Source organism: Choloepus didactylus, chromosome 18 (assembly GCF_015220235.1).
Source record: "Choloepus didactylus isolate mChoDid1 chromosome 18, mChoDid1.pri, whole genome shotgun sequence".
In the NCBI taxonomy this organism is placed as follows: Eukaryota; Metazoa; Chordata; class Mammalia; order Pilosa; family Megalonychidae; genus Choloepus; species Choloepus didactylus.
Window position 1 is genome coordinate 22,968,418 of NC_051324.1, and position 13,792 is coordinate 22,982,209.

The 13,792-nt window shown below is 48.2% G+C and overlaps 1 protein-coding gene across 1 annotated transcript; it reads left to right on the plus strand.

The window, feature by feature from the left end:
* Window positions 1–428: 428 nt before the first annotated feature.
* On the plus strand, window positions 429–11,268 carry PIPOX (pipecolic acid and sarcosine oxidase). The gene is made up of 8 exons (XM_037809291.1): window positions 429–628; window positions 1,826–1,974; window positions 8,247–8,460; window positions 8,707–8,889; window positions 9,398–9,550; window positions 9,897–10,055; window positions 10,614–10,689; window positions 11,002–11,268. The coding sequence occupies exons 1-8, from the start codon at window positions 515–517 to the stop codon at window positions 11,130–11,132; spliced, it is 1,179 nt and encodes a 392-aa protein (XP_037665219.1). The 5' UTR covers window positions 429–514; the 3' UTR covers window positions 11,133–11,268.
* The last annotated feature ends 2,524 nt before the right edge of the window (window positions 11,269–13,792 follow it).

Genomic DNA, 13,792 nt, shown 5'->3' on the forward strand with positions numbered 1-13,792 from the left:
CCCCTGACCTCATCACCTTCCAGGCATAGTGCCCAGTCCTTAGCTTGGCCCTCTAGAATCACCAAAAGAAATCAGGCCGAAGAGACGGAAGCCAGCAGGGGGAGGAAGCATTCCCGATGCCCAGCTTGATCTGGGCAGCATTGAAATTCCAGGGCCGATGTCCGGAGACAAAGATCATAATGAGACAGGAAGGTGGCATAGGAAGGAGCCCATTTGCATGACAATAATTGAGCCAAGAATAGAAAGCTAGAGGGATGCAAGGGTGAGGCTGGCAGCTGAGCTGGGCTAAACCTCACAAATCAGTCTACCCAGCTCTACTCAGCGGGGGAGGCGGAGGCTGAGCTCCGTGCCAGGCTTTGGGGGAGGGCGGGGGTGGGAAGGACACAGCCCCAGGGGATTGTGGGAACGCTGGCCAGGCTGGACTTTGCCTTCCTCCTCCTCTTTCTGCTGGGAGCCTGCCTTTGCTTGTCTTCTTTGCAGGCTCTGTGGCTGTAGCACTGGCTAAGCGGGCACCATGGCTTCCCAGAATGAGCTCTTTGATGCCCTTGTGATCGGGGCAGGTATCCAGGGCTGCTTCACTGCCTACCACCTGGCCAAACACAGGAAGAAGGTCCTCCTGCTGGAGCAGGTACTGTGCCCACCCCCTGCACTCGTGACTTCATGGACTGTCCACTCTGCCCCAGAGGAGGGTCTCCAGAGCCCAGCAGGCAATGGGGCCAGGCCAAAGGGCCCGTGTGACCAGGAATTCTGCGCGATTTGTGTGTTTTGTGCCAATTCAAAGAAATTTTCACCCCCCTGCAGATCCCTACTGAGTTTCTAGGCAAAATTCCTCCTTTTACTGGCTCCTAGTTCCTGCCCTTGACCAAAAAATGTCCCAGGTTCTGTATCTGTTCTTCTTGCCATCCAGTCTCTTCTGTTTCAAACTGGTTGTGCCGACCCAGAAAATTAATCAGTTCGGTTCTGCGAAACCTTACGTAAAGATAATTTTGCCGAGAGGCAAAGTCTGATTTCTTGGCCTGAAAGGTGGGATTTTTGGTCTTTCACCCGAGAACCCAGCAGAGGCTTCTGTTTTTTCTGCTACCCACAGATAATAGTGGCCTCCTTGTTTGAACCCAGGAAGTGAGACTTAGGTCTTATTTTTCATTAAAGAGAAGGTGATCTCATGCAGTGTAGTCCGCAGAAGCCACTCCTCGTGAGGATGGATCTACCCAGCCCACTATCCAAAGCTCTCTAGCCCCTTGGGTTTGCCTATGTGCCTACAGCCCTTTAGGCTGGTTTTGTCTAGTCTTTTTGGTAGTAAACTGCAGTGGTTAGAAAACCTTTTTTGTTTCTCTACCTTTTTTTTTTTTTTCAAAACTTGGTGGGTAACAGGCCCAACCTTGCAGAAAACTCCCCGTCTTCTGCTAACTGACAAGGTGTTTCCCTTGTCCTGAATGATCCTAAGCCACAGAGAGATAAAGTCAACATCAGTTGCTTTGTCTGCAAAATGAGAGGGCTAGACTAGAATGATTTTGCAGGTTCTTTCCAATTCTGGCTCTATTAGTCTAAGTGGGCTGAGAATGCTGCAGGATGATTGAAGACCAGCAAAAGGGACTTACTGATGTGAATGATGTCAGCAAAAAGGAAGCCTTAGTCAGTGCTAATGTTCTGATAACCAAATCAGTAAACTGGCCATAAAGGGGAGGCGGGGGGAATTTGGAAAGACTGATGCAAGTATTTGAAGAATAAGTGGTTCCTGGTTGACAGCGCAAGATGAGATGGTTCTCTAAGGAGTGCCGTGCAAGTGGCAACATCATCAGTTGTCTTTCTTGTTCTCCACTCCCAGTTCTTTCTGCCACACTCCCGAGGCAGCTCCCATGGACAGAGCCGGATTATCCGAAGGGCATACCCCGAGGACTTTTACACCCGGATGATGGAGGAGTGCTACCACATATGGGCCCAGCTGGAGCATGAAGCTGGAACCCAACTACACAGGTTCCTTGGGTCTTGGGGGAGGATTTTCTTGAATCCTGGGGCCCCACCCCTGGGGGATCTTTTAGTGTGGGGGGTAGCAGTGCCACGAACACTTGAAATATGGTGGGAGGATCACAGGGCCTAGAAAAGAGGCCTCTGTTCACTATCGTCATGGTCACCCACAGGTCCAGCCAGCTCCTGCCAGGCTATGAGTTCCAGGGTTCAGACTGTGTGTCTGAGGCTAGCTGAGGATGTACTGGGAAAACTGCTGGAATGACACTGTGTAGAGCTGGGCAGGTCTGCTTGGAATCTGCTGGAGTTTTTATCTACATCTCCGTGGAGCCATCTGAGATTCTTTTAGGGGGCAGGGATTGAAATAGAGGAGGAAGCTACTTTCTTAATTCTTTATATTCTGATTAGTATCACTGTAACTTTTCACAATGGGTCCTCAGCCCTGTGGCGACCCTATAAATCCATTTCATTCTCTCTGAATCCCTCCTGCTGTAGGAACCACATGGGACTGCTCCTCAGGCTGGCTTGCTTGCCAGGGAGTGAGCCTGGAGCGACTTCCCTGTTGCCCCCATGGCTCTCTCTAATCTTCAAGACTCGCCCCCCACCCCCTACACACACTGACCTTTCAAACACTCATGGGAAGAAGGCAGACAGCCCATGATGCCAGGGAACCTTAACCACCCCTCCTACCTTCTCTGTGCCTTTTAACTGAACTCCCTGCAAAAACCCGCTTCTCTGACATACAGGGTGACAGTTACTTTAATGGCCAGGAACCAAGAGGTTACTGTTCAGTTGCAAAAACACCGTTAACTTAAGAACAAAATGAAATCCATTATGCAAATACAGCCAGGGCAGCTAATTACAGATTTGTTCCAACCACAGGCAGCTAATGCACCCAGCACCCAAATAAAGGAGCACCTCTTGCTGAGGGGTGCCCTGACGAAGGGACCTCTCTCTGTCAGCCCTCTGTGAATACTGCTGAGTATCTGCATGAGGCCTTGAAGGGCAAACTTCTTCCGCACAGAGAATGAGGCAACTAAGAAATGTTAAGAGAGCGCCTGGGATCTTTCAGAGGGCTTGGCTTTGACTATGTGCTCTACCTCTTACCAGCTGTGTGAACCTGGAAAAGTTTCTTCCCCTGTCTGTGCCTCACTTTTCCTAAGAGAGCTTTGTGTGGATCAAATGAGACTTTTGTAAAATGCTTGGCACAGTGCTTAGCACCTTTTGTTAAATGGCAGCTCCTTCTGTCTACTCTGGGTCAGCCGTGTCCTTTCTCCGCTGAGAAAAGGGCAGGAGGACGCAGATGGGAAGAAACCGTGGCCATCCAGGGAAACAGCTGCGGGAGACAGCAAGAGAGGCCTTTGGCTAGGAGATGCTTATAATCTCACAGCCCTCCTCTTTGGCAGGAGGACAGGAATTTGGAAGGGCTTTGGAACCAGTCAGACCTGGCTCTGAACCTCAGCTCTGACACATCTTCTAGCTGTGGGGTCTGGAGCAAGCCGTTTAACCTCTGTGAGACTCTGTTTTCTCATCTGTAAAATAGGGGTAATATTACCCATTTAGTGGGTGGAGTTGCTGTGAATACAAGGATGTAAAGGGTTTAGAACAGAACCTGGTCAATAATAGTAGAGAACACATATTGAGTGCTTACAAGAAGGCACGAGGGGCATTCTAAGTACTCTACACATATTAACTCATTTAATTCTCCCCTCAACCTTGTGAGAGGGGTGCTACTGTACAGTCAGGGTCTTAACCCATTAGTGTAAATCACACAATTACTATACTTGGTTTAGAACAGGGCTTGGCACACTTTCTGTAAATGGCTGCACATTAAGTATTTCAGGCTTTGTGAGCCATGTCGTCTCTGTTGCAACTGCTCAACTCTGCCAATTATTCACCTCTGCCATCTTGGCAGGAAAGCATCCACAGATCATACAGAACTGTGGATGGCTGTGTTCCAGTAAAACTTTATTTATGGACACCAGAATTTGAATTTCATATAATTTTCATGTGTCACAAAATGTTTTTCTTCTTTGACTTTTTTACATTACAAAAATAAATTAAAAATATAAAAGCCATCTTGAGTTGAGGGCCATACAAAATGGGTGACAGGCTGGATTTGGCCCACTGGTGGGAGTTAGCCGACCCCTGGTCTAGAAGAAAATGAAAGTTGGTTATCTTTTCCATTCTCCTGTCTCCAAACAAGTTCATGCCCAAATCATCTCAGGTCAAAAGACCACTATATACATTTAAAGATAGGGAAATATCATAGTCCCCCTTAAAAAAAAAACAAAAACAAAAACATTCTAATGTCTCACAGCTTCAGTCACAAAAAAATCAAGAGTAATAAGAATGTGCTTTGAAAAACCTTTGAAGTGCTGTAGAGTGTGAGGTTTTATTCTTCTTATTATTCTATTAACAAGTCTTTTCTTATGGCTAACCTAATTACTCAGGCACACTAATTTCTTTGGTTCTTTTGCAATAGTAGCGATCCAAAACAGATACTTCCCATTCTCAGAATGGTACTTGAATATAGCTCTATCTTGGGGCTAAAAGCTATTCTAATTCCTTTAAGCTTTTGCTTCTAATTCTGATTTTCTAAATGATTCATCATCTTCATGGCTCTTACTTTTCCCCAGGTTCTTCTAGAAGAACCAGCATAATGACATAATGACAGATATGACTGTACCTACTTAACACTATTTGATGATGCTGATAAAAAAAAAAACAAAACCTATGGGACTTGGTAGTCCTTTACTTTTGATTCTGTTCTGCTGCTTCCTGTTGACAGTGGCATGGTGAATATAGGTGAGCTCACAATATTTGCATGTATGTTGGGAGCAGACACTGACACGTGTCAGATCACAGGCTCTGAATCTTTTGTGGTGTGTGTAGCCAGGCCGTTGATTCCAACAGCAAATCCCAGCTCTGTGGCCCGTCTTTTCCTGCCCCACCTTCTCCCTTTGAGTCCTACTATCTGGCTCCTGACCCGGGCTGCCCCTGCTTAGCTGACAATATCAGACAAGATCACAGCCGCAGGCAATACAGCTGCTGGCAGAACCTGATGGCTCCTCCACAGCTGCCGCTTCCTGTGTCTGCGAAGTGTCTGGCTTGTCAGCCACGTCCCCTCCCTGGAGCAGTCTTTGTTAACCGATTCCACCTCAGCCGCAGGGCGGAAGATGAAACGCAGAGAGCTCCTCCAAAACCAACAAAGACAACAGCCATTACCAAGACCCCATTCGAGTCCCTTCTCCAAGATGACTCTGATCGCTGACTTTGCCTGGCACTTAAAACCCTTCGACGGGAAAGCTGGGGCCTGGGATGGGAGATAGCAGATGCAAGGAGAGCTGCCTCTTCTCCCTTTCTGCCCCCATCTCCCCCACAATTTCCCCCCACTCTACCCTGTACTATATATTCCTGCTGTAGTAACTGGTAGAACTCCCTGATCACCAACTTCCTACATGCCTGAGGCTTTAGTTGAACCGCAGAGGAGTCCAAAAGGCCCTTGGGAGGAATCTTCAATTACCTCTTCCTTGTGCTGGATCCAACTAGAGTTGGGAGGAAAGCTTAGTTCATGCCACATGCTCTCGATTCAGCGGACTCTGGTTGTTGGGAGCTGTACTGTCTCTAACTCTGGCAACCCTAGCCCTGGCTCCAAGGTGCCTCTTTCTAGGCCAACCTTGACCAGTCATTCCTGACCCCCCTGGTCTCCTTTCCTGGAGATGCCCTTGTCCTTATAGGGAGCTCCTAGTTCTTGTAGCCTAGGTCTGAGCAGGAAAAGAGAAGAGGGAGGCCCAGGGCACAGGGGTGAAAAATTGATGCAGAATGAGCAGTCTGTTTATTGGGATCTAGGAAAAGCCATTAAGAAAATAAGCACTTAAATGATTTTTAATCTGCCCATGGAAGTCATCTATCTTCATACTGGGGGGAGAAAGGCCCGTTCTCTGAATCCGGTCTTGACTGACTGATTTCCAATTCTCTAAGCATTTCCCACAGGAGCCTCTCACCTATCTCCCATAATGACGGGCCTTTTCATTTCCAGGCAGTGTTTTACATTTATTTCCGATTTGCTCATAATGGTCAAAAATCTCTCTCCAATCCGAGGCATCTCTCCCCAATCCGAGGCATCTCTCCAGTAGTGCACGGTTTCCCTCAGGCCAAATAGCTCCGCTGTGATCCACGGAAAATGAGAATTTCCCAAACGCATCTTCGGACCAGGGGAGGGTCCAGCATCACAAATTCAGATGGAAAATTTCCCACTGTTAGATCAATATCTGGGCTAAGAAATAAATGCCACAGGGGCAGAGAGCTGGAGCAAAATGATTACAATCGGCACAATTACATTCACTGACAGATTCAGCTCACTGATCAGTCCTAGGGCTGGGGAGTCCCACTTCATCCACCACAGGATGGCTTGGGAATTAGAACATCACTCAGCATTTCATAATTCCACAGATTTGCCCATTGTCTTGGCATGAGCTCATTTTGCCCATACGGCACATCCCTGTAAGAGGAAACCTTTTTCAAGGAAAGCAATAAGGGAGGGATGAAAGAAGGAAGGAAGAAAAGGGGAAAGAAACAAAATCTCAGAGAATATGAGAGTATATGTATTTGGTATATATACCAAAGTATATTGCAGGCAGGGTTAGAAGATGCTGCTTTGGAATTTCCAAGCCAGGGATCTGACAATATATCTGTTAGGTGAGGTTAAGCCAAATCTTTCCCAGAATCCTATCCAGCCATTGCCGCATTGGATAAAAAGGACTCAAAAACATGCACTTTGGTGATTTCCTAATTATCCTGTCAACCGAAAAGTTTACTAGGCAAGTTTTCATTACCTGAGAACCAATTTGAAGTTCTTTTGGGGACCAGAATAAAAAGACTGCCTGCTGACCTGTGGGGGTTTCTGCAGTGTCCTCCCTCCGTCGAGCTGTGAGGAGGCAGAAGGCTTTCCTTGCCATCTTGCCAGTGGATGATGCCGGGTAGGCGGGGGCCGTGGCAAATGGATTGGCCATGCTGCGCGACTCTGTGTACTGACACCAGCCCCAGGGCGCGCTGTGTCCCTACCCCCTCCCGATCTTCTCTTTAATCCCCCCAACCAGATAATGTGGGATTTGGAAGCATGTAATATCCATGAGACTCCATTATAGGCTATTACGAGCTTTATATGCGGTACCTGGGAGATGTACAGGGCTGATGCTGGTCACCGCGGCTGCTGAGACCAAGAGGGGCCACAGGAGTGACCCCAAGGGCCAGGGTGACCCTTTCCTTGTTTAGCTCAATCCCCCAACCCCACCCCCTGGTCGCTTGTAACAGAGAAACAGAAAGCATTAAAGAGAAACAGCTTTCACAGACTAAGAGGAGTAAGGAACACAAACAGAGGGAGAGAAACAAAAATCATGGATTCACCGAATTTATTCCTGGCACCATAGAGACCATCTACCAGTGTTTCTGCAGGCATAAGCTATTGGTGTTTGGGGCAGGACCTTCTTGAGCATAGCAGGTTTAGCATCCCTGGCCCCTGTCCACTAAATATGAGTGGCAATCTCTACCCCCTCCCATCATTGTGATCATCACCCCCCACTCCCCACTCCCCATGGACTCCACAACATTTCACATGTCCCTGGATAGAAGGCACTATCACTCCTGTGGGGAGCCACTAATAGTCCGTCAGGCCTGTGTTACAGAGGAGGAATCTAGGGCTCCGGAGAGATGAGTAACCAGATCAAGGTCACACAGAGAGGGAATGCCAGGATGAGAACCAGAGCCCGAGAAGGATCTGAGAGACGAAGACTGACTCACAGGAAGGGGCAAAATATTCTATCACAGGAAAAGGAAAATGGAAAAGAAATAGCAGGGGGTGGGGTGGAGGGGAGAAGAGAATACAAAATAGAGAGATCAAACTATTGAATGGGGTCAGGGGACAGAGGAAGGGGATAAAATCTTATTAAATTGATTGAACCCTACCACTTCCAAGGTGTGGAAGATACAAGAGAACTTAAACAGGACATCTGCTCTCAATGACCTGCTCATGAGGGTGAAGATGGAGGGAGAAGCAAACCAACAGTTAGAGCCAGGGGTGGACTTGAGAATGGGCTGGAAATAAGCTCTGTAACACTAGGACTCTGATGACAGAATCCAGCTGACTTTACCTGTTCTTTAAATATGGGCTGCCACTCCCCTCAGTCTCCACGTCTGGACCAGGGACCCAGATGAAGAATGAAAACAAATGGCCCAGGGCTCTGACACATACCCTCACCCAGTGTCCTTTTCTTCCACAGGCAGACTGGACTACTGCTGCTAGCAATGAAGGAGAACCCAGAATTTCAGACGATCCAGACTACTCTGTCTAGTCAGGGAGTGGAACACCAGTATCTTCCATCTGAGGAACTGAAGCAGCGTTTCCCAAATATTCGGTTGGCCAGGGGAGAAGTGGGGCTTCTGGACAAGTCGGGAGGAGTGCTCTATGCAGACAAGGCCCTCAGAGTCCTCCAGGTGAGGCCAGACCATCAGGGCAGTGCAGCTGCCTGCTCTGAGCATCCTGGTTCCAAATTGGCCATCCCAAACTCCATCCTGATGACAGCATTGCCCGACTGGCTTTAGTCTTGACTTTTTGGGCATATGGGAGAGATGAGGTCTAGATTCTTCACTCTCTTTTCTTCCCTAAGTGAAGGACACTTGGTCTACCAGGGTGAACCACATACACAGGTAATTTGTCTCTCCCTCTTCCTGCTCTTTCAGGACATAATTCGACAGCTGGGAGGAAGGGTGCAAGATGGAGAGAAAGTGATAGAGATTAAACCAGGGCTCCCAGTCATGGTGCAAACCACCTCCAGAAGCTACCAAGCCAAGAGCTTGATCATCACAGCAGGTCCTTGGACCAACCAACTCCTCCATCCCCTGGGGATCCAGTTACCTCTCCAGGTAAGGGGAGAACGGAAGCCTGAGAGTTGGTATTTAAGAGAAGAGGCCTCGGAGCCAGAGGAATTGAGTTTGAATCCTGGATCTGCCACTTACTAGTGGATGACCTTGGGCAAATCAATTTACTTTTCTGAGCCTCAGCTTTATTGTATGTAAGATGGGGGAGAACAGCTATCTCATAGGGCTATTTGAGAAATAAATTATATGATGTGGATAAAGTCCTTAGGAGACTGCCTGTCCTATATTAAGCATTCAATAAATGTGGGCTATTATTAACACCTGGAGAGAGAGAAGTAGGGCTGGGGTACAGTTACAGGAGAAGAGACAGAGTTTAGGAGACTTTTGTGTATTATAACCTTAAATATGTAACATGTAAATTACATGTAATTACATGAGAATTGGATGGCCAGGCTGGTACTAAAGGGCTGGGGTATCCCAGAAGAAATTGCTGTTGTTGTCTATAAGTCCCCTGGCTTTCCCCTTTCATCTCTAACGTCCTCTCTGCTCTAAGACCCTGAGGATCAACGTGTGTTACTGGCGAGAGAAGGTTCCTGGATGCTATGGTGTGTCCCAGGCCTTTCCGTGCTTCCTGGGCCTGGACCTCAGCCTGGCTGCCCACCACGTCTATGGGCTGCCCACAGGAGAGTACCCAGGGCTGATGAAGGTGAGCAGAAAGGACAAAAGAACACTGAGAGGTGCCCATGCCAACTTGGGGCAGTTGTTCAACTTTCCCCTCAACCATCTCCCTCAGATTGGGCGGTCAGCAGCAGGAGAACCCACTCTTCCCTGTTTGCAAAACCCTCAGCTGACCCGAGTCCTGAGCACTGCTGCTAACACAGGGCTGGTGTGTGTGTGTGTTTGTGGGGATGGACAGCTAGGCAACCTCAGGTGGCAAAAAACAGCATCCATCAGAATTGGGGAAGGCAGGAATGATGGATGGGGGCACTGTGTGCAGGCCGAGCCCCTCGGCTGGGTGGGTTTGCGCTCACACTTCTCTGATTGGGAGCCAGGTCTGCTATCACCACGGCAACAAAGCAGATCCAGAGGAACGGGACTGCCCCTCCGCATTCTCAGATAGCCAAGACGTCCAGATCCTGTGCCGCTTTGTCAGAGATCACTTACCTGACCTAGAGCCCACACCTGCTATCATGGAGCGCTGCATGTACACGGTAAGGGGTATGGGCAGCCCGCTGGGCCCTCTCACAGCCCTGGAGAGCAGGGGGAGGGGAGACAGACAGACCTTGCCCCCTGACGGTGTATGTGCGTTTAAAAAACGAGCTCAGATCTATGGGTCTGTTCACCTCTACCAGAGTGCAGCCCATTAGAGATCATCCATGGTCTTCTTTTTCACTGGGAAATTAGGGTTATGCCTGGAAGTCCCTCACTCCATTTCCCAGAAGAGCTCTAAAAGAATTTTTGGCAAGATATTCCAGTTAAGCAGGCCTTAGAGACTGAGAGAGGAGACAGATGTCACCAGGGCCTGAAACATCTTGGCTAAAATTAGTTTACAAGCATTAATAGAGCACCTAATTCATAGCTCTGTATGGAAAGAGAGGCAGATGGACAGATGAGAAAGACTTGCAGATGCAGAGGGAGCTCGGGCAGAAAGCATTCCTGTCTTTTCTGGAAAGAAATTCAGCTCAGTCCCTCCACTCCCTCTTGAGACCCTGCAGTTCTTCCCCCTCCCTCTATCCTCCGAGTACGCAGGCATGATTATTTCTTTCTAGAACACCCCTGACAAACACTTCATTCTTGATCGCCATCCAAAGTACGACAACATTGTCATTGGGGCTGGATTCTCTGGTGAGTCCAAGCAAGGGAAGATGGGGTGTCATAAAGTTGATCTATCTCAGCATCAGGCAAAATGGTATTTTACGTGCTTTTAGCTGGCCAGATAAATCCTGAAGCCTAGACACTAGTGGATGACCTTGGGCAAATTCGTTTATGTTTCTGAGGGGGTTGGACAGAGAACAAGGGGTATTCATTGTGGGAGGCAACTTCTGGCTTTGGAATGAGACTGAGGGGAAGGTTAGCCCTATCTGGGTAAGTCGGGGCCTTCCCAGGAGCCCAGCCTTTGATCTCTGAAGATGTGACAACCTACTCTCCTTCTCCTAGGCCATGGATTCAAGCTGTCCCCTGTCGTAGGGAAGATCCTATATGAATTAAGTATGAAATTAACACCATCCTATGACTTGACACCTTTTCGAATCAGCCGCTTCTCGGGCCTAGGCAAAGCCCACCTTTGACCCCTGGCCAGCAGCCTCCCTTCCCTGCACTGGAGCTGGGAATAAAGCTCTGTGCTGGGGAAGACTTCTCAGATGAAGGCAGGGGCCACGGGAGCCTTTCTCCTGCCTCTCTTGAGTCCTCCCAAACACCTGACGATTGGATCCACTCCCTTTTTCCAGTTGGCTCCTCTACCCCACTGTTTTTTTTGTCCCCAGAAGGTCAATCAGTTATTGCATAACCACAGAGTAGCAAGGAGCTTTGAGATGGATGTCTCAACAGGAAGGGGTATAGGACTGGCTCAGGAGACCAAGGCAGTTGTTAAAATTCTCTCCCCTGCAACAGTCCATGAACTTGGGATGGGTTTTTAGTTAAACCTGCCCATGATGGGTCAACAAGATGATTTCTAGAAGATCATTACTGCTTTTGGAGCCCCTTTTTCCTAAAACTAGAACCTCCATCATGTACTCCCATAAAATCTGACTCATCTTAGATGTACAATAACAGTGTTTGTTGAACAGACAAATGAATAAATAACTGCATTGCATTAAAGTTTGTGGTGGGCTTTCTTTTCCATTTGACCTCATTTCCTTCAGGCACTAATTATCTAAAAAAGTACCATAGACTTCAATACCCCAGGAATTCTTGGAGTCTTTAGCCCCTCCGTGCCCTACACCCCTTTTCTCTGGATTCTTTGTCTCATCTTCATCCTCTCTGATTCTATAAAGATCCTCAGCTCCCCAGTCTCGCATTAAGGTGTATATTTGTCAGGTCCTTATGAAGATGGAGTTGTTATACCAGAAAGAAAGAGAGAGGCACACTCGCTTAGAAACCCTGTTCAATGTTTGAATGTTAAATGTGCCATTTTATTATCATTAGGATTGCTCCCACTTAATGAAACAGCATTAGCACCGAGTCGGCTGGCCTCCTTGCACTAATTGCTTTGAAAGGGAACAGGCTCATAAACACCCCAGGGTGGGTGGAGGACTGGGGGTGTCAACAGGGACTCGAGCAAGGCTGGATGCGCTCAGATGACACCCAAGAAAGAGACGCTCCAGATTGGACCAGTTCAACCCCAGAGACCAGGAGTTAAAATGCTCTTGGGAGAGAAAAGCTGGGACTGGGTAGGATGGAAAATGTGAGGAGTCACTGAGGGGAAAAGAGTGGGAAATGGGAATATGAGTAAAAAATATTCCCAAGGGAAATCTAACACAGAGAAATGACTCTTCAACTGCCTGTCCTTAAAGGCCTGAGCATATGGGTTAGCACCGATTTCTCCAAGTGAGTTATCAAAGTCCATCCAATCTTGTCAAGCACCTTTCAAGTCTGCTTTGTTGAGGGGTTCCAGATGGCTCTCGGAACCCCAGCCTCTGTAAAATTGGAATGATCATATCTGTAAAATGGGAATAATAATTACTGGTCAACTGTACAGGGGCGTGTGAGGATCAGATAAGATCATTCATTCATTCAAGACACAAATATTTATTGGGCCTCTACTAAGTACCAGGCACTGTGCTGGCATTGTGAATAAACCAGTGAACAAAACAGATAAAAATCCCTGTTCTTATAAAGCTTATGGTTCAGTGAGGAGAAGACATACAAGCAACACATGGTAATGTACATTGTATGTTAAAAGGTGGTAAGAACTTTAGGGGAAAAAAGCAGATCAGGGTGGGGAAGCTGGGGAAATGCTGGGGGAAGGGGCTGCAATTTTGGAGGGGTGGGTCAGGGTAAGACTGTGGGGGGCATTTGAGCAGACTTGAAGGAGGAAAGGGAGTGAGCCATGCAGAGATCTGGATATATGTAAAATAATATAAATTGCAAAGCAAGGTATTGTGTTATTATTGGGGTGGGTTAGGAGAAAAACTGAAATATAAGAGAATCAACGTAAGATCCCACCAGCTCCCAAGCTGACAAAGTTGGGGAGGAAGGGTGTTGGGAAGCTCTCCCTGTCTGTCTCTTCTCTTGGTGCCACCCTCCTTCCCCAGCAGCTGCAGCTCCCCTTCCAAAATATCCAGCCTTATTCAGCTTGTTGGTGACAGATAAAGGAGGGGACCAATGTCTAGAGGAGGCTGAGAAAGGACAAATGGGGGATGTCTGACAAGTTCTGCCTAAGCTGGCAAAGGCCCTTTAAAAATGAGCCTGGTGTATCCTAGAAACAGGACAAAGAGGGGCAGGGGGTATGCAGGGGCGGGGGTTGTCTGTGGTAGGGAAGAGATGAGGGAAGAACGGAGAGAAACCAGGGAATTGGGAAAGAAAAGACTGGCAATGTGCAGGCCAGAAGGCGGGCGAGGCCCTCAAGGGATGCTGTCCATCCCCAAAGCCAAAGGACTTGGGTCCAAACCCCCAAGTGGGAGGAACAGAGCAGCCCTTAGCTGGTGGGGGGTGGGGTGGGGTGGGAACATAGAAGGGAAGAAGAGATGTGGGGAAGAAAGAGTCGATGGGCAACGAGGAAAGGAGAAGGCACTGTAGGAGGGGTCAGAGGACAATGCGAGGGCTCCAGTTATATTGAAGGATTTGCCAAAATAGGCCCACCAGCCTTGTCTCCCTGCTTCCCCTCTACCTGAGCTTGGCCAGGTGCTTCCTTTCAGGCAGACCCTGCATGTCTTCAAGCTGGAAGAAAATCAAAATAAATCGGGTGGGCAATAAGAGACCTCTGTGAGGGCAGCTGGGGTGTGCACTG